Genomic DNA, 26,603 nt, shown 5'->3' with positions numbered 1-26,603 from the left:
TGCAACTCGGCACAGCCTAAGAAACTAGCTAGCCCTGAAGATAGAAAAATAAAGCCTACCTTACCTCAGAGAAATTCCCCAAAGGAAAAGGCAGCCCCCCACATATAATGACTGTGAGTAAAGATGAAAATACAAACACAGAGATGAAATAGATTTAGCAAAGTGAGGCCCGACTTACTGAACAGACCGAGGATAGGAAAGGTTACTTTGCGGTCAGCACAAAAACCTACAAAAAGACCACGCAGAGGGCGCAAAAAGACCCTCCGCACCGACTCACGGTGCGGAGGCGCTCCCTCTGCGTCCCAGAGCTTCCAGCAAGCAAGACAACAAATTAAATAGCAAGCTGGACAGAAAAATAGCAAACCAAAGAAATACAAGCTGGAACTTAGCTTCTGATTGGAAGACAGGTCACAAGAACGATCCAGGAGTGAACAGACCAATACTGGAACATTGACAGGTGGCATGGAGCAAAGATCTAAGTGGAGTTAAATAGAGCAGCAGCTAACGAATTAACCTCGTCACCTGTGAAACTCAGAAACACCCACCAGAGGAAGTCCATGGACAGAACCAGCTGAAGTACCATTCATGACCACAGGAGGGAGCCCGACAACAGAATTCACAACAGTACCCCCCCCTTGAGGAGGGGTCACCGAACCCTCACCAGAGCCCCCAGGCCGACCAGGATGAGCAAAATGAAAGGCACGAACCAGATCGGCAGCATGAACATCAGAGACAAAAACCCAGGAATTATCTTCCTGACCATAACCCTTCCACTTGACCAGGTACTGGAGTTTCCGTCTCGAAACACGAGAATCCAAAATCTTCTCCACCACATACTCCAACTCCCCCTCAACTAACACCGGGGCAGGAGGATCAACGGATGGAACCACAGGCGCCACGTATCTCCGCAATAACGACCTATGGAACACATTATGGATGGCAAAAGAAGCAGGAAGGGCCAAACGAAATGACACAGGATTGATAACCTCAGAAATCTTATACGGACCAATGAAACGAGGCTTAAACTTAGGAGAGGAAACCTTCATAGGAACATAACGAGACGACAACCAAACCAAATCCCCAACACGAAGTCGGGGACCCACACAGCGCCGGCGGTTAGCAAAACGTTGAGCCTTCTCCTGGGACAATGTCAAATTGTCCACCACATGAGTCCAAATCTGCTGCAACCTATCCACCACAGTATCTACACCAGGACAGTCTGAAGACTCAACCTGCCCTGAAGAGAAACGAGGATGGAAACCAGAATTGCAGAAAAACGGCGAAACCAAAGTAGCCGAGCTGGCCCGATTATTAAGGGCAAACTCAGCCAACGGCAAAAAGGACACCCAATCATCCTGATCAGCAGAAACAAAGCATCTCAAATATGTTTCCAAAGTTTGATTAGTTCGTTCGGTTTGGCCATTTGTCTGAGGATGGAAAGCCGAGAAAAAAGACAAATCAATGCACATCCTAGCACAAAAGGATCGCCAAAACCTTGAAACAAACTGGGAACCTCTGTCAGAAACGATGTTCTCCGGGATACCATGTAAACGAACCACATGTTGGAAAAATAATGGCACCAAATCAGAGGAGGAAGGCAATTTAGACAAAGGTACCAAATGGACCATCTTAGAAAAGCGATCACAAACCACCCAAATGACCGACATCTTTTGAGAGACGGGGAGATCCGAAATAAAATCCATAGAAATATGCGTCCAGGGCCTCTTCGGGACCGGCAAGGGCAAAAGCAACCCACTGGCACGAGAACAGCAGGGCTTAGCCCGAGCACAAGTCCCACAGGACTGCACAAAAGAACGCACATCCCGCGACAAAGACGGCCACCAGAAGGATCTAGCCACCAAATCTCTGGTACCAAAGATTCCAGGATGCCCCGCCAACACTGAACAATGAATCTCAGAGATAACTCTACTAGTCCATCTATCAGGGACAAACAGTTTCTCCGCTGGGCAACGGTCAGGTCTATCAGCCTGAAATTTTTGCAGCACCCACCGCAAATCAGAGGAGATGGCAGACAAAATTACCCCCTCTTTGAGAATACCCGCCGGCTCAGGAACACCCGGAGAGTCAGGCACAAAACTCCTTGACAGGGCATCAGCCTTCACATTCTTAGAGCCCGGAAGGTACAAAACCACAAAATCAAAATGGGCGAAAAATAATGACCATCGAGCCTGTCTCGGATTCAACCGTTTGGCAGACTCAAGATAAGTCAAATTCTTGTGATCTGTCAAGACCACCACGCGATGCTTGGCTCCTTCCAGCCAATGACGCCACTCCTCGAATGCCCACTTCATGGCCAACAATTCACGATTACCAACATCATAGTTACGCTCAGCAGGCGAAAACTTTCTAGAAAAGAAAGCACATGGCTTCATCACCGAGCCCTCAGAACTTCTTTGCGACAAAACAGCCCCTGCTCCAATCTCAGAAGCATCAACCTCAACCAGAAACGGAAGCGAAACATCTGGCTGGCACAACACAGGGGCAGAAGAAAAACGACGCTTCAACTCCTGAAAAGCCTCTACAGCCGCAGAAGACCAATTGACCACATCAGCACCCTTCTTGGTCAAATCAGTCAACGGTTTAGCAACAGTAGAAAAATTAGCGATGAAGCGCCGATAAAAATTAGCAAAGCCCAGGAACTTTTGCAGGCTCTTCACAGATGTCGGCTGAGTCCAATCGTAAATGGCCTGGACTTTAACAGGGTCCATCTCGATGGTAGAAGGGGAAAAAATGAACCCCAAAAATGAAACCTTCTGAACTCCAAAGAGACACTTTGACCCCTTCACAAACAAGTAATTCGCACGAAGGACCTGGAACACCATTCTGACCTGCTTCACATGAGACTCCCAATCATCCGAAAAGACCAAAATATCATCCAAATACACAATCAGGAATTTATCCAGGTACTCTCGGAAGATGTCATGCATAAAGGACTGAAATACTGATGGAGCATTGGAAAGCCCGAATGGCATAACCAGGTACTCAAAATGGCCCTCGGGCGTATTAAATGCTGTTTTCCATTCATCGCCTTGTTTAATACGCACAAGATTATACGCCCCTCGAAGATCTATCTTGGTGAACCAACTAGCCCCTTTAATACGAGCAAACAAATCAGACAGCAACGGCAAAGGATACTGAAATTTGACTGTAATTTTATTAAGAATGCGGTAATCAATACAAGGTCTCAAAGAACCATCCTTCTTGGCCACAAAAAAGAACCCTGCTCCTAACGGTGATGACGACGGGCAAATATGGCCTTTCTCCAAGGATTCCTTTATATAACTCCGCATAGCGGTGTGTTCTGGCACAGATAAATTGAACAATCGGCCCTTAGGAAACTTACTACCAGGAATCAAATTAATTGCACAATCGCAATCCCTATGAGGAGGTAGGGCACTGGCTTTGGGCTCATCAAATACATCCCGATAATCCGACAAAAACTCTGGAACTTCAGAAGGAGTGGAAGACGAAATAGACAAAAATGGAACATCACCATGTACCCCCTGGCAACCCCAGTTGGACACAGACATAGATTTCCAGTCCAATACTGGATTATGAACCTGTAGCCATGGCAACCCCAAAACGACCACATCATGCAGATTATGCAACACCAGAAAGCGGATATCCTCCTGATGTGCAGGAGCCATGCACATGGTCAATTGGGTCCAATACTGAGGCTTATTCTTGGCCAAAGGCGTAGCATCAATTCCTCTCAATGGAATAGGATACTGCAAGGGCTCCAAGAAAAAACCACAGCGCCTAGCATACTCCAAGTCCATCAAATTCAGGGCAGCGCCTGAATCCACAAATGCCATAACAGAATAGGATGACAAAGAGCAAATCAGAGTAACAGACAATAGAAATTTAGACTGTACCGTACCAATGGTGGCAGACCTAGCGAACCGCTTAGTGCGCTTAGGACAATCGGAGATAGCATGAGTGGAATCACCACAGTAAAAACATAGCCCATTCCGACGTCTGTGTTCTTGCCGTTCAGCTCTGGTCAAAGTCCTATCACATTGCATAGGCTCAGGTCCATGCTCAGATAGTACCGCCAAATGGTGCACAGCTTTACGCTCACGCAAGCGTCGATCGATCTGAATGGCCAAGGACATAGACTCATTCAGACCAGCAGGCATGGGAAACCCCACCATGACATCCTTAAGGGCTTCAGAGAGACCCTTTCTGAAGATTGCTGCCAGGGCACATTCATTCCACTGAGTGAGCACAGACCACTTTCTAAACTTCTGACAATATATCTCCGCTTCATCCTGACCCTGACACAGAGCCAGCAAGATTTTCTCTGCCTGATCCACTGAATTAGGTTCGTCATAAAGCAATCCAAGCGCCAGGAAAAACGCATCAACATCACGCAATGCCGGATCTCCTGGCGCAAGGGAAAATGCCCAGTCTTGAGGGTCACCACGTAACAAAGAAATAATGATCTTTACTTGTTGAACAGGGTCACCTGAGGAGCGAGGTTTCAAGGCAAGAAACAATTTACAATTATTTTTGAAATTCAAGAACTTAGATCTATCACCAAAAAACAAATCAGGAATTGGAATCCTAGGCTCTGACATCGGATTCTGAACCACAAAATCTTGAATGTTTTGTATCCTTGTAGTGAGATTATCCATCCAAGAGGACAGACCTTGAATGTCCATGTTTACACCAGTGTCCTGAACCACCCAGAGGTAAAGGGGAAAATAGAGACAAAACACACTGCAAAGAAAAAAAATGGTCTCAGAACTTCTCTTATCCCTCTATTGAGATGCATTAGTACTTTGGGCCACCGGTACTGTTATGACCTGGTGGTCAGGACAATAATGGACCTGGTGGTTAAGAGCACACGGAATGACCTGATAGTTACTGATAATAAGGACGAGCTCTGGGACGTGGGAACTCTGCTGACCGCAATCCCTAAACCTATCGAACACACTAGAAATAGCCGTGGATTGCGCCTAATTTTCCCTATGCAACTCGGCACAGCCTAAGAAACTAGCTAGCCCTGAAGATAGAAAAATAAAGCCTACCTTGCCTCAGAGAAATTCCCCAAAGGAAAAGGCAGCCCCCCACATATAATGACTGTGAGTAAAGATGAAAATACAAACACAGAGATGAAATAGATTTAGCAAAGTGAGGCCCGACTTACTGAACAGACCGAGGATAGGAAAGGTTACTTTGCTGTCAGCACAAAAACCTACAAAAAGACCACGCAGAGGGCGCAAAAAGACCCTCCGCACCGACTCACGGTGCGGAGGCGCTCCCTCTGCGTCCCAGAGCTTCCAGCAAGCAAGACAACAAATTAAATAGCAAGTTGGACAGAAAAATAGCAAACCAAAGAAATACAAGCTGGAACTTAGCTTCTGATGGGAAGACAGGTCACAAGAACGATCCAGGAGTGAACAGACCAATACTGGAACATTGACAGGTGGCATGGAGCAAAGATCTAAGTGGAGTTAAATAGAGCAGCAGCTAACGAATTAACCTCGTCACCTGTGAAACTCAGAAACACCCACCAGAGGAAGTCCATGGACAGAACCAGCCGAAGTGCCATTCATGACCACAGGAGGGAGCCCGACAACAGAATTCACAACACACATCTGTCACATGTGCTCAGTGTGAACCTGCTTTCATCTGTGAAGAGCACAGTGTGCCAGTGGTGAATTTGCCTATCCTGGTGTTCTGTGGCAAATGTCAAGCGTTCGGCACGGTGTTGGGCTGTGAGCACAACCCCCAACTGTGGACGTTGGGCGCTCAGACCATATTCATGGAGTCGATTTCTAACCGTTTGTGCAGACACATGCACATTTGTGGCCTGCTGGAGGTCATTTTGCAGGGCTCTGGCAGTGCTCCTCCTGTTCCTCCTTGAACAAAAGCTGAGGTAGCGGTCCTGCTGCTGGGTTGTTGCCCTCCTATGGCCCCCTCCACGTATCCTGGTGTACTGGCCTGTCTCCTGATAGCGCCTCCAGCCTCTGGACACTACGCTGACAGACACAGCAAACATTCTTGCCACAGCTTACATTGATGTGCCATCCTGGATGAGCTACCTACACTACCTGAGTCACTTGTGTGGGTTGTAGAGTTCGTCTCATGCTACCACGAGTGTGAAAGGACAACCAACATTCAAAAGTAACCAAAACATCAGCCAGAAAGCATTGGTACTGTGATGTGGTCTGTGGTCCCCACCTGCAGAACCACTCCTTTATTAAGTGTGTCTTGATAATTACCAATAATTTCCATCTGTTATCTATTCCATTTGCACAACAGAATGTGAAATTAATTGTTAAACAGTGTTGTTTCCTAAGTGGACAGTTTGATTTCTCAGAAGTTTGATTTACTTGGAGTTATATTCTGTTGTTTAAGTGTTCCCTTTATTTTTTGAGTAGTGTATCTACTATATAATTGTCTAAGGGTCACTTCCATCAGTCTGTCTGTCTGTAACGGAAATCCCAAGTCGCTGATTGGTCGCGGCAAAACAGCCACGACCAATCAGCGACGGGCACAGTCCGGCGGCAAAAAGGCTGCTCCTTCCTCCCCGCAGTCAGTGCCTGCTCCATACTTTCTCCAGTCAGCACTCACACAGGGTTAATGGCAGCGTTAACGGACCGTGTTATGCCGCAGTGTAACGCACTCCGTTAACGCTGCTATTAACCATGCGTGACCAACTTTTTACTATTGATGCTGCCCATGCAGCATCAATAGTAAAAAGATCTATTGTTAAAAATAATTTAAAAAATAAAAAATAGTTATATACTCACCGTCCGTCGGCCCCTGGGATCCAGAACAGGCCTTTCCCGCTCCTCGCGACGCCCCGGTGACCGCTTCATGCATTGCGATCTCGCTAGATGATGACGTAGCGGTCTGGCGAGACCACTACATCATTATCTCGCAAGACCGCAATGCACTCTTCAGACCGGAGCGCGCGAGGAGCATCGGTAAACGCTTCGCCTGGATCCGGGGGCTCCGGAAGGTGAGTATATAACTTTTTTTTATTTTAATTCTTTTTTTTAACAGGGATATAATGCCCACATTGCTATATACTACGTGGGCTGTGCTATATACTACGTGGGCTGTGCTATATACTACGTGGGCTGTGCAATATTCTGCGTGGGCTGTGCTATATACTACGTGGGCTGTGAAATATACTACGTGGGCTATGTTATGTACTACGTGGGCTGTGCAATGTACTACGTGGGCTGTGCAATGTACTACGTGGGCTGTACAATGTACTACGTGGGCTGAGCAATGTACTATGTGGGCTGTGCAATATACTGCGTGGGCTGTGCAATATACTGCGTGGGCTGTGTTATATACTGCGTGGTCTGTGCAATATACTACGTGGGTTGTGCAATATACTACGTGGGCTGTGCAATATACTACGTGGGCTGTGCAGTATACTACGTGGGCTGTGCTATATACTACGTGGGCTGTGTTAGACACTATGTGGCCTGTGTTATACACTATGTGGCCTGTGTTATACACTGCGTGCGTGGGCTGTTATATACCATGTGAGCTGTGTTATATGCTACGTGGGCTGTTATAAACTACGTGGCTGTGTTATATGCTATGTGGGCTGTTATACACTCCGTGGGCTGTGCTATATACTATGTGGCTGTGCTGTATACTCCGTGGGCTGTGTTATATACTACATGGCTGTGCTATATACTCCGTAGGCTGTGTTATATACTCCGTGGGCAGTGCTATATACTACGTGGCTGTGCTATCTACTATGTGGGCTGTTATATACTATGTGGCTGTGCTATATACTATGTGGCCGGCCGCGAGCAATCAGCGACAGGTGCAGTCCGGCCTAATCCTGTGCATTCAATGTATTATTCTAAAATCTTGATAAATAAACTACATACATATTCTAGAATACCCGATGCATTAGAATCGGGCTACCATCTAGTGTATATATATATATACTAGATTGTGGCCCGATTCTAACGCATCGGGTATTCTAGAATATGCATGTCCCCGTAGTATATGGACAATGATGATTCCAGAATTCGCGGCAGATTGTGCACGTCGCTGATTGGTCGAGGCAACCTTTATGACATCATCGTCGCCATGGCAACCATTATGACATCTACGTCGATACTGTGCCCGTCGCTGAATCAGAAACGTGGGATTTCTATGTCCTTTATGACATCATTGTCGTTGGCCTCGACCAATCAGAGACGCGGGATGTCTACGTCCTTTATGACATCATCGTCGCTGTGCCCGTCGCTGATTGGTCGAGGCCTGGCGGCCTCGACCAATCAGAGGTGCGGGATTTCTACGTCGATGCTGTGCCCGTTGCTGACTGGTCGAGGCCTGGCGGCCTCGACCAATCGGAGACGTGGGATTTCCAGGACAGACAGACAGACAGAAAGACAGACAGACGGAAAAACCCTTAGGCAATTATATATATACTAGATGGCAGCCCGATTCTAAAGAATCGGGAGTCTAGAATCCATATATACTTTATTTATTCAAATGTAAGAATAATACAATTAATAAATAATAGTAAGAAAGAACAAAAATAATAGGCAGTATATGGAGAAAACACCAAACAAAAGTTCAAAATTGGTGTGAAAATGTCACTGAACCACTTCACAACTAAATATATATAGTTTTGGTAAATGGTATTATCATTTTTTTGACGAAATTTGGCAGGAGCTTGAAGAGCAACGTCACTGGGCCCGCCTCCACGCAGTAGAAACTTGCTGTGAGGTAAAAATTCAAAAATCACACCAAAATGGCGGGCGGAGTGTGTCACAGTACGGCACGTTTCTGATTGGTCGCTCGCAGCAGGCGGCAACCAATCAGACACTGGACACTGTTGACGTCACTTGTCTCCGGATATTAGCTCCGGACATTAGCTCCGGACAGGAAGTTGGCACAAATTGCAGGAAGTAGTATTCTAGGCAATTATATATTATATATATATATATATATATATATATATATATATATATATATACAATATAGTCATCAAAATTAGAATGTCATCAAAAACTTAATTTATTTCATTTCTTCAATGCAAAAAGTGAGACTCATATATTAGATAGAGTCATTACAAACAGAGTGATCTATTTCAAGTGTTTATTTCTGTGAATGTTGATGATTATGTCTTACAGCCAATGAAAACCCAAAAAGTCATTATCTCAGTAAAATAAAATACTTTATAACACCATCTTGAAAAAATGATTTTAAAATCCGAATTGTTGGCCTACTGAAATGTATGTTCAGTAAATGTACTCAATACTTGGTCGTGGCTCCTTTTGCATCAATTACTGCATCAATGCAGCGTGCCATGGAGGCGATCAGCCTGTGACACTGCTGAGGTGTTATGGAAGCCCAGGTTGCTTTGATAGCAGCCTGAATTCAGCTCGTCTGCATTGTTGGGTCTGGTGTATCTCATCTTCCTCTTGACAATACCCCATAGATTCTCTGGCCAATCAAGCACAGTGATACTGTTGTTTTTAAACCAGGAATTGGTACTTTTGGCAGTGTGGACAGGTGCCAAGTCCTGCTGGAGAATTAAATCTCCATCTCCAAAAAGCTTGTCGGCAGAGGGAAGTGCTCTAAAATTTCCTGGTAGACGGCTGTGCTGACTTTGATCTTGATAAAACACGGTGGACCTACACCAGCAGATGACATGGCTCCCCAAACCATCACTGATTCTGGATATTTCACACTACGCAGGCATTGACGGTTCCATTTTGAATGTGAATTTTTTTTTCCTGAATAAATTTATATAATCAAATAAAATAGTTCCAAAGATATTATAGATGCAATCACACTACAGCGCCGCTGCCACCTGCCTGCTGAATGTGAATTTTCTTTAAAAAACATTATATTCAGTATGTAAGCTAGGGGGCAGGTCAGTGAGGGATCAGTCACCTGTTAGAAGCCACACAGATGAATATGGAAGCAGAGCACCACATGAAGACCTCCCACAGGCCACCCCAGAGTATATGAATCTCATTAAGGCCGGGGTCCCACTTGCGAGGGCAATGCGAGAAACTCGTGCGAGTCTCTCAACTCAGTACCCGAAACTGCCACCAGCACTCAGGACCAGAGCGTGTGGCTGCATGTATTTCTGTGCAGCTGAACGCTCCAGTCCCGAGTGCCAGCGGCAGTGCCAGGTATTGAGGTGAGAGACTCGCACAAGTTTCTCACATTGCACGCGCAAGTGGGACCCCGACCTAACTGAAAATTACAAATAAAGATTAGACAACAACCACAAGATGGATTTCATCAACCAAGGTATCATTTTAATCAGAATATCGGCACCAACCTGACTGTCTGTAGTTTACTGAACAAAATCCTGCTGGCGGGTTACCTTAAACCTCTTCGCGTCACAGCCCTTTTTAATTTTTGCCTTTCTGCTTTTTGATCCCCTTCTTCCCATGGCCATAACTTTTTTATTTTTCGGTCAATATGGCCATGTGAAAACATATTTTTTGTGGGACAAGTTGTACTTTTGAACAACACCATTGGTTTTAACATATCATGTATTCGAAAACAGGGAAAAAATTCCAAATGCGGTGATATTGCAAAAAAAGTGCAATTTCACAACTGTTTTTTGGGGATTTTTTTTACCATGGTCACTAGATGCTAAACTGACCTGCCATCATGATTCTACAGGTCATTACAAGTTTGTAGATACCAAACATGTATAAGTTGTTATTTATTTAAATGGTGAAAAAAAATCCAAAGTTTGCTAAACAAAAAAAAAAAATTGCATCATTTTCCGAGACTTGTAGAATCTCCATTTTTCATGATTTGTGGCTGGGTGAGGGCTTATTTTTTTGTGTGCCATGCTGACGTTTTTAATGATACCATTTTGGTGTGGATGTGATCTTTTAATCACACATTGACCAAAAAAAGTAATTCTGACGTTTTGATTTTTTTTTTTCACTACGTTGTTTACCGTCTTTTAATGTATTGATAGATTGGGTGATTCTGAACGCGGCGATACCAAATATGTGTATTCTTAAAAAAAAAATTATTTTGAATGCGACGAATGGGGGGTGATTTGAACTTTTTTTTAAAATATTTTAATATATATATATATATACTAGATTGTGGCCCGATTCTAACGCATCGGGTATTCTAGAATATGCATGTCCCCGTAGTATATGGACAATGATGATTCCAGAATTCGCGGCACACTGTGCCCGTCGCTGATTGGTCGAGGCAACCTTTATGACATCATCGTCGCCATGGCAACCATTATGACATCTACGTCGATACTGTGCCCATCGCTGAATCAGAAACTTGAGATGTCTACGTCCTTTATGACATCATCGTCGCTGTGCCCGTTGCTGATTGGTCGAGGCCTGGCGGCCTCGACCAATCAGACGCGGGATTTCTACGTCCTTTATGACATCATCGTCGCTGGCGGCCTCGACCAATCAGAGACGCGGGATTTCTACGTCGATGCTGTGCCGGTCTCTGATTGGTCGAGGCCTGGCGGCCTCGACCAATCAGAGAGCCGGGATTTCCAGGACAGACAGACAGACAGACGGAAAAACCCTTAGACAATTATATATATAGATATATATATATATATATATATAATTGCTTCAATAGTCACAGTACTTATGCGGCGCATATCGTGATGGGGTAAAGGATTGGTGTCCTCATTTTGTATTGAGTTTATAAGAAAAATTAATGTAAGAGATATATCACAATAAAAATATATTAGCATTAAAGAATTATTTGCAATATCTTGGCATATTAAAAAATATAAATTTTACCTGAGTTCTTGGATTCTACTTTGTTGATCACTTAGACGAAGAAGGAAACTTATTTGCTCTTCTTCACGATTTGGATCTTCTAAGTTTGCAAATTGACATCTACTGAAACTAAAATAAAGCTACTTAAAAGTAATAGTATTACCATCATTATTTAAAATCCTGGATGATATAGAAACACCCCAACTTACCAAAGTATTGAAAACCTCATCAGCAGATTGAATAATTCAACTTGTTCCTTTGAATCCAATTTATAGTTCAAAAATGTGAGTGAAGAATCCCAAGAACAATGATTTATACAGTAGGTCAACTCTTTGTTGTAGTTGTTTGACCAATACCAAGAATGTTCAAACACTATATCTGATGACCGGGTCATCAACCTTTTCAATAAGTTGTTGTCTTGTGTCTCATACAGACAGTAAATTGCTTCTGTATAAAACCTGGAAGGATTTTCTCCAGTAAACCATTGTTCCATTGCAGTTGTTACTTGAAGACTGCAGCCTAGATTGGATAAAGTTTCCTTTGGGCATTTTGCACTTGAAAGGCCAACTAAAAATCTTATTGTTAAAGTTAAATGTGGATGATGCCTACATTGCTCCAATAAAGAATTTCCCTTACAGATTTCTGGTAAGAATGTTTCTTCTTTGGCTTCTTCAACAAAACCATAATACAAAGCAGCAAAAAACTCCTGTACACTCAAGTGGATGAAGCTATAGAAGGTTCGAGTCTCAATTTCCCTGTAAAAGATATTTTCATTCAGGAATACGGATTCCACTTCCGATATTTCTATCCCATGTCTTTCAAGATCTCCTTCATCAAACATAATTTTTCTATTCAGGACTCCTTCATTGGCCAAAGAACATAGCTTCTTCAAGCATGGTGTTATGGGCTGGTTCCTGCCATGATATTTTATTAAACCTTTCAGGTACAGCAAGTAAATAGAGGTTGCTGTGTTATAGTCAGATAACTTCAAGTCTTGCTTTATTTTTGGCTTCATTACAGTGCAAACAATCCAGCATATGATAGGAACTGCACACATAGTGTACACTATCTCATTTTCTTTAATTACATTCAATGCCTTGGCTGCAAGTTCTTCATTTTGAAAAAACCTTGAAAAATATTCTTGACGATCTTGACCTGTAAATCCTAGAACTTCAACATAGCGTGGTCGCTTTATAAACTTTTTCAGCTTTTCCAGTGCGAAGGGCCTCGTGGTAATGATCAATGAAGCCTCTTTAATAATCTGTTTCATAAGGAGACTTTTTATGAGTGTCTCTCTGTGGACTTCCTCAAAAGGGTCATCATCACAAATATAGGACTCCTGGTCATTCTCCATGGACCATCTTAACTCATCAAAGCCATCAAAGATAAAAAGTATTTTTCTACAATCTGACAAAATAGACAATGCCAGATCATTAGAAAAGCTCATTTTACAGGTTTTAGATATAAGTCCAGCAATGTTTTTGACACCAGTAAGGATGTTGATTTCTCTACAGCTCACGTGAAACACATAATCAAATCTGTCACCAAATAAATTCCCAGAGGCCCATTCCAGCATGATTTTCTGAGTGGTCATGGTTTTTCCAATCCCGGCAGGTCCTACTAAAACCACAGTTTTGGGGATAAGTCCATCTTCATTAGGCTCAAAGAGACTTTGGATAGTGATTGAAGAATATTTATTAGAAGTTCCAATGTTCATTATTTCAATATGGTTCCTGCCAGTAGATAATAATGCATTCTTTCTGTCTTCTTCATCCTGATGACCGTTAATCAGTAGTAGGTTGGTATATCTCTTTTCAAGGTTAACAGTTTCTCCTATACGAGAATTGTTTTCTTCTATACATTTATATTCAATTCTCATTAACTTCATGTATTGGACTCTCCATTCTGTGGAAAAAGTAATTGGACCATTTCAGTTACATTTTTTCCTAAAAGTTAATGTTATAAAGTATACATCAGTAACATTATAACTATTGTGTGGTGAAGTTAATAATATGGATTATGGAGAAATGGCTTCTGCATTAAAGGGAACCTGTCACCCCCAAAATGGAAGATGAGCTAAGCCCACCAGCATCAGGGGCTTATCTACATTCTGGAATGCTGTAGATAAGCCCCCGATGTATCCTGAAAGATGAGAAAAAGAGGTTAGATTATACTCACCCAGGGGCGGTCCCGCTGCGGTCCAGTCCGATGGGCGTTGCGGTCCGGGGCCTCCCATCTTCTTAAGATGATGTCCTCTTCTTGTCTTCACGCTGCAGCTCCAGTGCAGGCGTACTTTAACGGCAGAGCAAAGTACTGCAGTGCGCAAGCGCTGGGAAAGGTCAGAGAGGCCCGGCGCCTGCGCACTGCAGTACTTTGCTCTGCCCTCAACAGGGCAGACAAAGTATGCCTGCGCCAGAGCCGCAGCGTGAAGACAAGAAGAAGACGTCATCGTAAGAAGATGGGAGGCCCAGGACAGGTCCACGACGCCCATCGGATTGGACCGCCTACCCAGGTGAGTATAATCTAACCTCTTTTTCTTATCTTTCTGGATACAGCGGGGGCATATCTGCAGCATTCCAGAATGCTGTAGATAAGCCCCTGATGCCGGTGGGCTTAGCTTATCTTCCATTTTGGGGGTGACAGGTTCCCCTTAATGGCAGCAACAGGTGGATGACAACGAACTGCAAAGGACCGTAGATGTCAGTAGTGGAACAATTCTCAACCTCACAATTTATTTGGTCATTATTCATTATTGTCAATGGGTGAACATTACATAAAAGTATAGTTATTAATCCTGAGGTATCAGGTTAAGTTTACTATTGTCTTTTTGATCCTTTAATAAAGTATAATAAAAGTTCCTTGCTTTCCATGGGATATTTGAGTAGTTAATTCTTTTAGTTAGTGTACAAGAAGCAGGAACATTTGTGAGAGTAGAATCCAGAGTGACTAACAAAGACCAAATTGTGATTGCAAGATGTCTGGGACATATGATTTCCCAAAAGTCAGATCCTGGTAAGCCAATAGAAGACACTCATTGCATTGATGAGCATAGAGAGGGAAACCATGAGCTTAAACAGTAACTAAATGTTTTAGTTTTCCTCTTGGCATTACAAAAATATGTATGAACTTTTGTATTATATTTATTTAATGACTTTATTGTAATTCCTTCTCTCCCAAACACAATATAGCATTTCAGTTTTTGCTCTTTTAGAAGCTCCTTTTAACTGCTGTACAGCAATAAACGGTACACTATACTCATACAGTCTGTGTTCAGGAATTCCTCTGTCTGAGTATGGAGGTGGGGAGCTGAGAGGTTCAGAAAGGATAAGTCCTGTGCAAAGACTGAATACAGAACTAATCTATATTCTACCAACAGAGATCTAAAATGTGGCTAACAGAAGGGTTTCCTGCCCTTAATCTACAAGTCTGCAGACACTCTATGTGATTGCAGACTTGTTTTTCTGCCTTCATACACGTTGACACGTTGTGCAGTCTGACATACAGCATAAACCACTTTCTGACTTCCAAATAAGCAGACCGTTCTCTGTAGTCTAACTTGTTTATTGGTGAACAGGTATAGAACATGCAGTAAAACTATAAGAATACAAACAACATAGGTAAGTATTGGGCAAATCATCACACAGATAACACTTACAATTAACAGGAAAGTACACAGTATGATGCAAACTTTAACATGGAAGTACACAGATGTATAATCACATCTCCTATGTACTGGCTGCTATACAGTTAATCACATTTCTGTAAAATACTATATTGCAAGAACAGATATACTAATCTTACCAGATATGCTTTACCAGGATAGCAAACTCAATTTGCAGCAGTTACAGTTGCAGTCTTATACACCAGAAAATACGGTATATTAAATATGAAAACATTTAGTTACTCTTTAACTGCAGATAGGGCAAGGTTGAAGTATGCAATAACGTGAGTAAATTTCAGGAAGGATTTAATTTGCCACCTGGCCAGTAAATCACTATATAGCCCGTAAAATTCTGTGCTTCAGATTTGATATCCATAGCACCCCTCTGCAGCATGTAGATGCAATTTCATAATTGAAAATCCAGAAAAAAAAGTACTGCATAAATTACTCTTCTGCACATAACAGCTCAACACAAAATGACGTATAGGTACGTGGAGAGATTTTTGGAGCTGAGCTCTCTGCATAATCGTCTGATCTCGGCTGTGTTACATAGCTGTCTGTCGCCAATAGCAACACCGGAGCTGAACTTCAATTATTGCTGATAAGTATTTAAATGTTGCTATCAATCTCTAATAGTGTCATATAAATGGCACATAGGCTGGTGCTCACTAGCACTGGCCTCATTGATGGCGGGGAACTTATTGGCCTATCATTTCTGCCTGAGGCCTGCTAAAAACCCTTGCTACTTCCATATTATCACTCAGGTGATGCCAGGACTGCCATCAGGGCATTACTGCCCTGACTGGCGTATGGGGCCCAATGAGAAGAGGGGGCCCGCATTGGGCCCCGTCTCTTCTGCTCATCGGACCCCAGCGACAGGCTTCTGCCAGTGCAGTAACTGAACCTGTGTCCGAGACTGGAGCATGGCCAGGTAAGGAGAAAGTCTTTTGCTTTTTTAATGAAAGCGGCAAGCTCGGGGCAGAATGGAAACACAGGGGGCAGGATGGAGACACAGTGGCAGGATGGAGACACAGGGGCAGGCTGGAAACACAAAACACCAAAAAAAAAAAAAAAAAAGATTTTTCATATCTTCTCTCCAGCGAACGCTGCTGGAGAGAACAAATGAATGGCGGCTTCAGCACCACGCTGGGGGGACAGCGCTTACTGTAGCGCTGTCTCCTGCACGGCACACGGACTGCACACGGACAACATCCGTGTGTGGTACGTGTTTTACACGGACCCATTGACTTTAATGGGTCCGTGTAATACGTGCGCTCCCACGAACACTGACATGTCTCCGTGTTTTCCAAGCGGACACATGGTCCGTGAAAACACCCTGACATGTGCAGAGACACATTGATTTTAATGTGTCTACGTGAGTCAGTGTCTCCGGTACGTGAGGAAACTGTCACCTCACGTACCAGAGCCACTGACGTGTGAAACCGGCCTTAAGGAAATTGGCACATTTTACTTTAGCGCATCTTCCATCAAGATTGACAAACAAAATGCCAGTCTCCTTGAATTGGAGCTATATTGTGTTGCTGCAATTTCCCTGGCATATGAAAAGAAAGAAACAATGTTGTGTATTTTTTTGCTTATATTTTACAGCGTTTTTTTCAGTTCATGATACTAAAAAATACAGAATGCTTTAGGTATTGTGTTTTTTCAGACTTTGTTTCATAAGCTTCTTTAACCCCTTAGTGACAGAGCCAATTTGGTACTTAATGACCAGGCCAATTTTTGCAATTCTGACCACTGTCACTTTATAAGGTTATAACTCTGGAACGCTTCAACGGATCCCGCTGATTCTGAGATTGTTTTTTCATGACATATTGTACTTCATGTTAGTGGTAACATTTCTTCGATATTACTTGCGATTATTTATGAAAAAAACGGAAATATGGCGAAAATTTTTAAAATTTTGCAATTTTCAAACTTTGTATTTTTATGCCCTTAAATCAGAGAGATATGTCACGAAAAATAGTTAATAAATAACATTTCCCACATGTCTACTTTACAGCAGCACAATTTTGGAAACGAAATTTTTTTTTGTTAGGGAGTTATAAGGGTTAAAAGTTGACCAGCAATTTCTCATTTTTACAACACCATTTTTTTTTTAGGGACCACATCACATTTGAAGTCATTTTGAGGGGTCTATATGATAGAAAATAATGAAGTGTGACACCATTCTAAAAACTACACCCCTCAAGGTTCTTAAAACCACATTCAAGAAGTTTATTAACCCTCTACGTGCTTCACAGGAACTGAAACAATGTGGAAGGAAAAAATGAACATTTAACTTTTTTTTGCAAACATCTTAATTCAGAACCATTTTTTTTATTTTCACAAGTGTAAAAACAGAAATGTAACCATAAATTTTGTTATGCAATTTCTCCTGAATACGCCAATACCCTATATGTGGGGGTAAACCACTTTTTGGGCGCACTGCAGAACTTAGAAGTGAAGGAGCGCCGTTTGACTTTTTCAATGCAGAATTGGCTGGAATTGAGATCGGACGCCATGTCACGTTTAGAGAGCCACTGATGTGCCTAAACAGTGGAAACCCCTCAAGTGACACCATTTTGGAAACTAGACCCCTTAAGGAACTTATCTAGATGTGTGGTGAGCACTCTGAACCCCCAAGTGCTTCACAGAAGTTTATAACGTAGAGCCGTGAAAATAAAAAATCGCTTTTGTTTACACAAAAATGATCTTTTCGCCCACAAATTCTTATTTTCACAAGGGTAACAGGAGAAATTAGACCACAAAAGTTGTTGTGCAATTTCTCCTGAATACGTCGATACCCCATATGTGAGGGTAAACCACTGTTTGGGCGCACCGCAGAGCTTGGAAGTGAAGGAGCGCCGTTTTACTTTTTCAATGTAGAATTGGCTGGAATTGAGATTGGACGCCATGTCGCGTTTGGAGAGCCTCTGATGTGCCTAAACAGTGGAAACCCCCACAAGTGACCCCATTTTGGAAACTAGACCCCTTAAGGAACATATCTAGATGTGTGTTGAGCACTTTGAACCCCCATGTGCTTCACAGAAGTTTATAATGTAGAGCCGTGAAAAAAAAAAATCGCATTTTTTCTACAAAAATGATCTTTTTGCCCACAAATTTTTATTTTCACAAGGGTAACAGGAGAAATTAGACCACAAAAGTTGTTCTGCAATTTCTCCTGAATACGCTGATACCCAATATGTGGGGGTAAACCACTGTTAGGGCGCACCGCAGAGCTTGGAAGAGAAGGAGTGCCGTTTTACTTTTTCAATGTAGAATTGGCTGGAATTGAGATTGGACGCCATGTCGCGTTTGGAGAGCCCCTGATGTGCCTAAACAGTGGAAACCCCCCACAAGTGACACCATTTTGGAAACTAGACCCCTTAAGGAACTTATCTAGATGTGTGGCGAGCACTTTGAACCCCCATGTGCTTCACAGAAGTTTATAACGTAGAGCCGTGAAAAAAAAAATTGCATTTTTTCTACAAAAATGATCTTTTTGCCCACAAATTTTTATTTTCACAAGGGTAACAGGAGAAATTAGACCAGTAAAGTTGTTGTGCAATTTCTCCTGAGTACGTCAATACCCAATATGTGGGGGTAAACCACTGTTTGGGCGCACCGCAGAGCTTGGAAGAGAAAGAGTGCCGTTTTACTTTTTCAATGTAGAATTGGCTGGAATTGAGATTGGATGCCATGTCGCGTTTGGAGAGCCCCTGATGTGCCTAAACAGTAGAAATCCCCCACAAGTGACCCCATTTTGGAAACTAGACCCCCCATGGAACTTATCTAGATGTGTGGTGAGAACCTTGACTGCCCAAGTGCTTCACAGAAGTTTATAATGCAGAGTCGTGAAAATAAAAAATATTTTTTTTTCCACAAAAAATATTTTTTAGCCCCCAAGTTTTTATTTTCACAAGGGTAACAAGAGAAATTGGACCCAAAAGTTGTTGTCCAATTTGTCCTGAGTATGCTGGTACTCCATATGTGGGGGTAAACCACTGTTTGGGCGCACGGCAGAGCTCGGAAGGGAAGGAGCGCCTTTTTGGAATGCAGACTTTGATAGAATGGTCTGTGGTCATTATGTTGCGATTGCAGAGCCCCTGATGTACCTAAACTGTAGTAACCCCCCACAAGTGACCCCATTTTGGAAACTAGAACCCCAAGGAACTTATCTAGATGTGTGGTGAGAACTTTGAATGCCCAAGTGCTTCACAGAAGTTTAGAATGCAGAGTCGTGAAAATAAAAAATATTTTTTTTTTCACAAAAAAGATATTGTAGCCCCCAAGTTTTTATTTTCACAAGGGTAACAGGAGAAATTGGACCACTAAAGTTGTTGTCCAATTTATCCTGAGTATGCTGATGCCCCATATGTGGGGGTAAACCACTGTTTGGGCGCACGGCAGAGCTCGGAAGGGAAGGAGCGCCATTTTGGAATGCAGACTTAAATAGAATGGTCTGTGGGCGTTATGTTGCGTTTGCAGAGCCCCTGATGTACCTAAACAGTAGTAACCCCCCACAAGTGACCCCGTTTTGGAAACTAGACCCCCCAAGGAACTTATATAGATGTGTGGTGAGAACTTTGAATGCCCAAGTGCTTCACAGAAGTTTATAATGCAGAGTCATAAAAAAATATATATATATATATTTCCACAAAAAAAGATTTTGTAGCCCCCAAGTTTTTATTTTCACAAGGGTAACAAGAGAAATTGGACCCCAGAAGTTGTTGTCCAATTTATCCCGAGTACGCTGATGCCCCATATGTGGGGGTAACCCACTGTTTGGGCGCACGGCAGAGCTCAGAAGGGAGGGAGCACCATTTGACTTTTTGAGCGCAAAATTGGCTGTCGTGTTTGGAGACCCCCTGATGTACCTAAACAGTGGAAACCCCCCAATTCTAGCTCCAACCCTAACCCCAACACACCCCTAACCCTAATCCCAACCTGATCCATAATCCTAATCACTAACCCTAACCATAATCACAACACTTACCCCAAAACAACCCTAATGTCAACCCTAACCATAACCCTAATCAAAACCCTAAATCCAACACACCCCTAATCCTAATCTCAACCCTAATCCCAACCCTAACCCTAATCCCAAGCGTAACCCTAATGCCAACCCTAACCCTAATACCAACCCTAATCCAAACCCTAACCCTAATCCCAACTCTAACCCTAACTTTAGCCCCAACCCTAGCCCTAACTTTAGCCCCAACCCTAACCCTAGCCCTAAGGCTACTTTCACACTTGCGTCGTTTGGCATTCCGTCGCAATCCGTCGTTTTGGACAAGAAACGGATCCTGCAAATGTGCCCGCAGGATGCGTTTTTTGCCCATAGACTTGTATTGCCGACGGATCGTGACGGATGGCCACACGTCGCGTCCGTCGTGCACTGGATGAGTTGTGTTTTGGCGGACCGTCGGCACAAAAAAACGTTCAATGAAACGTTTTTTTGTACGTCGCATCCGCCATTTCTGACCGCGCATGCGTGGCCGTAACTCTGCCCCCTCCTCCCCAGGACATAGATTGGGCAGCGGATGCGTTGAAAAACTACAGCTGCTGCCCACGTTGTGCACAATTTTCACAACGTGCGTCGGTATGTCGGGCCGACGCATTGCGACGGCCCCGTACCGACGTAAGTGTGAAAGAAGCCTTACCCTAAATTTAGCCCCAACCCTAACCCTAAATTTAGCCCCAACCCTGACCCTAAATTTAGCCCCAACCCTAGCCCTAACCCTAGCCCTAACCCTAGCCCTAACCCTAACCCTACCCCTAACCCTAGCCCTACCCCTAGCCCTAACCCTACCCCTAACCCTAGCCCTACCCCTAACCCTACCCCTAACCCTAGCCCTAACCCTACCCCTAACCCTAACCCTAACCCTACCCCTAACCCTACTCCTACCCCTAGCCCTAACCCTACCCCTAACCCTACCCCTAACCCTAACCCTACCCCTAACCCTACCCCTAACCCTACCCCTAACCCTAACCCTACCCCTAACCCTAACCCTACCCCTAACCCTACCCCTAACCCTACCCCTAACCATAACCCTAACCCTAACGCTAACCCTAACCCTAAGCCTACTTTTAGCCCCAACTGCTGTTCTCCTGCCGGCCGGCAGATGGAGACAGATGGCGGGCGCACTGCGCATGCGCCCGCCATTTTCTTCTGCCGGCGGCCAGGAGGAGCAGCAAGAGGATCCAGGGACACAGGTGAGTATGATAGGGTCCCCGAATCCCCCTATTTCTCTGTCCTCTGATGTGCGATCACATCAGAGGACAGAGAATTACACTTTACTTTTTTTTTTGCGGTCGCCGGTAAACAGTTAATTACCGGCGATCGCAAAACAGGGGTCAGTAAAACCGACCCCGATCATGCTCTTTGGGGTCTTGGCTACCCCCGGCAGCCGAGACCCCAAAGATTCTCGCGGGGCCGGCCGGCGGGCGCACTGCGCATGCGCCCGCCATTTTGAAGATGGCGGCGCCCACCGAGAGACACGAGGAGCACCGGGGGAGCTAGGTAAGTATTGGGGGGCCACCTGGGACCCCTTTTCTCTGTCCTCCAATGTGCGATCACATCGGAGGACAGAGAAATTAAAAAGAGATCGCGTTTTTTTTTTTTTTCCGATCGCCGGTAAACGGTTAATTACCGGCGATCGCAAATGCGGGGTGGGTAAAAAAAACCCCGAATCATGTTCTCTGGGGTCTCGGCTACCCCTGGCAGCCGAGACCCTGGAGAAAATCTGACTCTGGGGGGCGCTATTCACTTTTTCCACAGCGCCGTTAATTAACGGCGCTGTGGTTTAAGTACTCTTAGCGGCTGCCGTTAAAAGGCGTATCGGCGGTCGCTAAGGGGTTAAAGGATTTTAAAGAACACATAGACATGCATCCATACATGGAAGTGCTTCTTTAAAGCGAACGTCAGCAGGATTTTTTTTTTTAATTCGTTTATTAACCACAAAATGAAAATATACAATATACACATTTGTGCTCATTATTGTTACACTCAATATAAAAAAAATCTGGATTATATGCATTGTTGAGTGTAAAGCAGAACATGTATTATTAATTATATCCAAGGAAGTATTTACAGTCTATGGAATTCCAAAAGACAACAATTTGTGTATATCAAATCATTTACTTCATATGAACTATGCAAACAGAAACATTGAGCCATGAGAATTTAAAGCTTCAACTATATCTATAATAACTACTATTCCGTTGCTTGATATTAAGCATTATATTTTCCTCTGTGCGATATTTTATAAAAGAGCTAACTCTTTACACTGATACCAATTAACTATGAATTTATAGAGTAAGGTGGGAGGAGTTCCACCTATTCCAGATTCTATCGAATTTACCTGGACATCCTCTATTCTGGTATAACGTACGTTCATATGGGATGACCGAGTTCACTAGTTCAATCCAGGCTCTGAGGGAAGGACATGAACCCCCCATCCACCATATTGCCAGTACCTTCCGTGCCATAAAAAGTGTCTCCAGTACAAAAATCCCAACATAATGATCCCAAGTCTCCTCATCCCATACCCCAAACAAACAGATTAGTGGCTCAAGAGGAGCAGGAGCCGACAACAGGGACGTTAGTAATGATGTCACTTCTTTCCAGTATTGAAGGATGATGGGGCACTTCCACATCATGTGGATAAAATCTGCGTCTGATGAATGACAACGCAAACACTCTGATGATTGAAGTCGACCCATCCTAAAGAGTCGTATCGGAGTCAAATATGATTGATATATTATATATAGCTGGGTCATCCTGTTATTAATCGATGGGGACACCCTGAGTGAAGACTCTAGAATCTCTTCCCATTCTTCTTCGTGCACATCAGGGATAAGTCCCTCCCACTTCACCTAGAGGCCCTGGGGACCCTGAGAATTGAGGATTCCTATCAGAGGTAGAGACCAGATAGTTCGACCTGCACCCACACCCCTCACATACGACTGAAAAGCCGATCTTAGTTGTAGAAAATGAAAAAATTGGGATCTCGGGATACCGTATTTAGTCTGTAATTGTTCAAAGGACACAAAGGTTCCCCGGTCATGTAAATCACCCACCGAGGAAACACCATGTAAGATCCAAAAATCAGTGGACGGGTGGCTCAACAGCATCGGGAAATAATTATTTTTCCATAGGGGCATTTCAGCTATAATATCTTTAAAGCCAACAACTTTTTTAATTTGTCTCCAAACTGACCATGCCAGCCGAAGCATAGGCAGTAAAAGGGGGACACTAATTTTTTCTAATTCCAGGAAGCTCAATGGAAACTCAACTCGGACAGAATGAAGCAGATGATGTTCAGAATTAGGGAGACGACTATTAGGCGTCCATGTACTTAATGCTCTAGCCTGTCCGGCCAGGTAATACAGAAAAAAATCCGGCAATGCCGCTCCACCCCCCCCCCCCCCCCCCCCCGTTTAGGTCTCTGTAAAACAGACAGCCTAAATTTGGGTCTAGTTTTCCCCCATATAAAAGAAGTAATTTGGGAGTTTAGATTTGCAAAGAGGGATTTAGGTACTGGTACTGTGCTATGTTGAAGGCAATAACTCAGCTTAGGGAGAAGTATCATTTAATTAGGTTAATACGGCCCGCAACAGACAATGGGAGTTTGCTCCAAGACGCAAATTTAAATTTGACTAATTCTAACAGTGGATAAATATTAAGTTGTAAGTCAGAGTTGCTGTATTGGGACATGTAAATACCTAAATATTTAAAATTGGATACAATAGGTAACGAGGAGAGAGCCTCGAGACCTGGCAATGGGGTACAAGAGAGAGGCAACAGAGCAGATTATATGTCCCAGTTTATATGTAGACCTGAGTATTTACTGAATTTATCTATTATAGCAATTACCTGTTTCCTCCACCCTGTCCATAAATATCACCATGTCGTCAGCATATAAACCAATAACATCTTCACGACCCGCTATATCTATACCCTTAATGTCAGGGGAAGATCTTATATGTATTGTCAATGCCTCTATCGTTAGAGCAAAAACGGCTGGAGAAAGGGGGCACCCCTGACAGGTCCCCTATATAATGAGAAGGACACGGAAATGGAGTTATTTACAATTATACTGGCTTTAGGTTTCATGTATAGTATGTGTCACGATCCAATTTTGGATTTGTGGCAGATCTGGTTTGCCTCAGTTTAATTCCTTTTTTCCTTTCTGGTCATCGGGGGTTAATGCTGTTTTTTCCTCCGGGTGGCCACTGATGTTATTGCATTGCTGCTGGCTCAGCTGATGTTTGTGGTGACCACTCCCTCCATCCTTTAAGAGGTCACCTGGCTCATCAGCTGACTGTCGGTGTTAGTTCATTCTTCAGCGACCAAGCCGCGAGTAGGAGCTAGCTGGGAACTGTTGTTCTACTGCTGTGTCCGTTGTATCTGGTGTTTCTTCCTGCTGTGCTGTGTCTTGCAGCATTTAGCTAAGTGTGGTTGTGGTTTTCCTTTTCCTTGTCTGTATACTCTGTTTTGGTGATATTTTTACACTGGTGCAGTCCACCTCTCTTGGGGGAGAGGGGGTCACTGATAGGGTCTGCACAGGAGACAGGGATACGCTGGCGGCTCAGGCCTCCTAACCTTCATAGGTACCCCTGAGATAAGGGAAACCCAGGGCCCCTTATAGTGGCAGGGACAGGTGCGGGTTCCAGTACCCCGTCCTGCCCCTTTATCGCCGTAAACGGCGTGACAGTATGTTGATCCATTTTAAAAATGTATCTCCAAAACCATACCTCCGCAAGCATGCTGGAAGGAAGGATATTGTGGAACAGTGTAAACGAGATCAAGCACAAAGGAGAGCCAGTAAGAGTCGTGCCGAGAGAGAGAGGCAACATCTTACTGAGGCGCGTAGTCGGTGGCCGGAACACCGTAGGAGTAACTGACTTCAGGCCTTACTTCAAACTCCGCCGGACAGTCAATTATAGGTTGGCTGTCTACCTTACTACACCTACAAAGACATAGGGGGCAACGCGTGGAGAGGGGCGTCTCTAGGGTCCCGGAAGAGCTCCGAGCCTTCCCGTCAAACGGGTGGCGTCCTAGCCATAACATACCTGGGGGACGTTAGAAACTAGTAACATCTGGAACCAAAGAACGAGAGAGCTGTAGAGAACGAACGAACGAGAACAGCAGTTGTGAGGACTATTCCGAATGCTCAGCAGGGTAGGACTACAACACACAGGCGCTAGTGGTGGGCAACGATTTCCATCTGCGAAGGAAACTCTGGATGTGCCCATCGGACCGGCCGGTCTCTGATAGCCCTGTTAAACGTGCTCTGGATTGAGGATCCTGAAGTCTTCAGTAAAGAGGTAAAGAGACTGCAACCCTGTGTCCTCGTTATTGCCTGCACCTCACACCATCACCATCCACCTTACTGGGAAGCCCTGGGGACACACTTCACCTGTGGGAAGTTATACCATCCAGCTGCCATTCCATCACCCCAGCGGACCCCACAGCAGCGTCGGTCACCCTGACCGAACACCACAGGTGGCGTCACGAACCCCTGACAGACTGCACAACCACCTCCATTGGACGCCCCTTAGCAGGGTCGCGGACTGGGTCTAGCCACCGTGACAGCCTCAGAACTGAACCAGAGAGGCCCGGTACCGAGAACTCGTGGCCCTGTGTCTGGGGGCGATCCATTTAGATTTGGTATCTATATGTTGAGTATATAACCTTTGTGAGGTCAACCACTCGATTCTATTGCCACTTGTTTGGTTAGATATATATGCAGCCTCTGCATCTTTCAATCTCCGTTCCATCTCATCATCCTCTTCCGAGGTCACCCTCTTTATATAAGAAATTGTGGAAGATAAACATCCCCATAAATGAGTTTTGAGGGCATCCCAAAATAAATTGACATTTTGAGGTTCTGGACGGGACGAAATGAAGCAGTTCAGCTGAACTACTGTTCTGTCGTTAGAATCCATTAATTTCAGCCAAAAGGGGTTCAGCTTCCAGACCATACTATTATTCAGATGCCCATATTTAAGTTTGAATATAATCGGGCTATGATCCTATACCCCTCTATTACCATGTTCCACACTATTTACCACATTGCCAATCTGCCAGATCCAAATATATAATCTATGCGGGACAGAGACCGCCTAGTGGACGAGTTACAGGTATATCCTTTCATTCCAGGGTGACGTATCCGCCACAAATC

At 44.0% G+C, this 26,603-nt stretch overlaps 1 protein-coding gene across 3 annotated transcripts in view; it reads right to left on the bottom strand.

Moving 5' to 3' along the window:
• Nucleotides 1–26,603, bottom strand: part of LOC138665355 (NACHT, LRR and PYD domains-containing protein 3-like) — a 205,238-nt gene that overhangs the window by 68,358 nt on the left and 110,277 nt on the right. For all 3 annotated transcript variants that reach the window (XM_069752756.1, XM_069752758.1, XM_069752755.1), the window contains exons 4-5: nucleotides 11,963–13,658; nucleotides 11,775–11,882 (exon numbers count right to left, since the gene is read on the bottom strand). In XM_069752756.1, the coding sequence (XP_069608857.1) occupies nucleotides 11,775–11,882; nucleotides 11,963–13,658 (1,804 nt within the window). The remainder of the gene's footprint in view (nucleotides 1–11,774; nucleotides 11,883–11,962; nucleotides 13,659–26,603) is intronic.

This window comes from Ranitomeya imitator, chromosome 2 (assembly GCF_032444005.1).
Source record: "Ranitomeya imitator isolate aRanImi1 chromosome 2, aRanImi1.pri, whole genome shotgun sequence".
In the NCBI taxonomy this organism is placed as follows: Eukaryota; Metazoa; Chordata; class Amphibia; order Anura; family Dendrobatidae; genus Ranitomeya; species Ranitomeya imitator.
The sequence above is the reverse complement of the archived record's forward strand: the minus strand, read 5'-3'. Positions and strand labels throughout refer to the sequence as shown.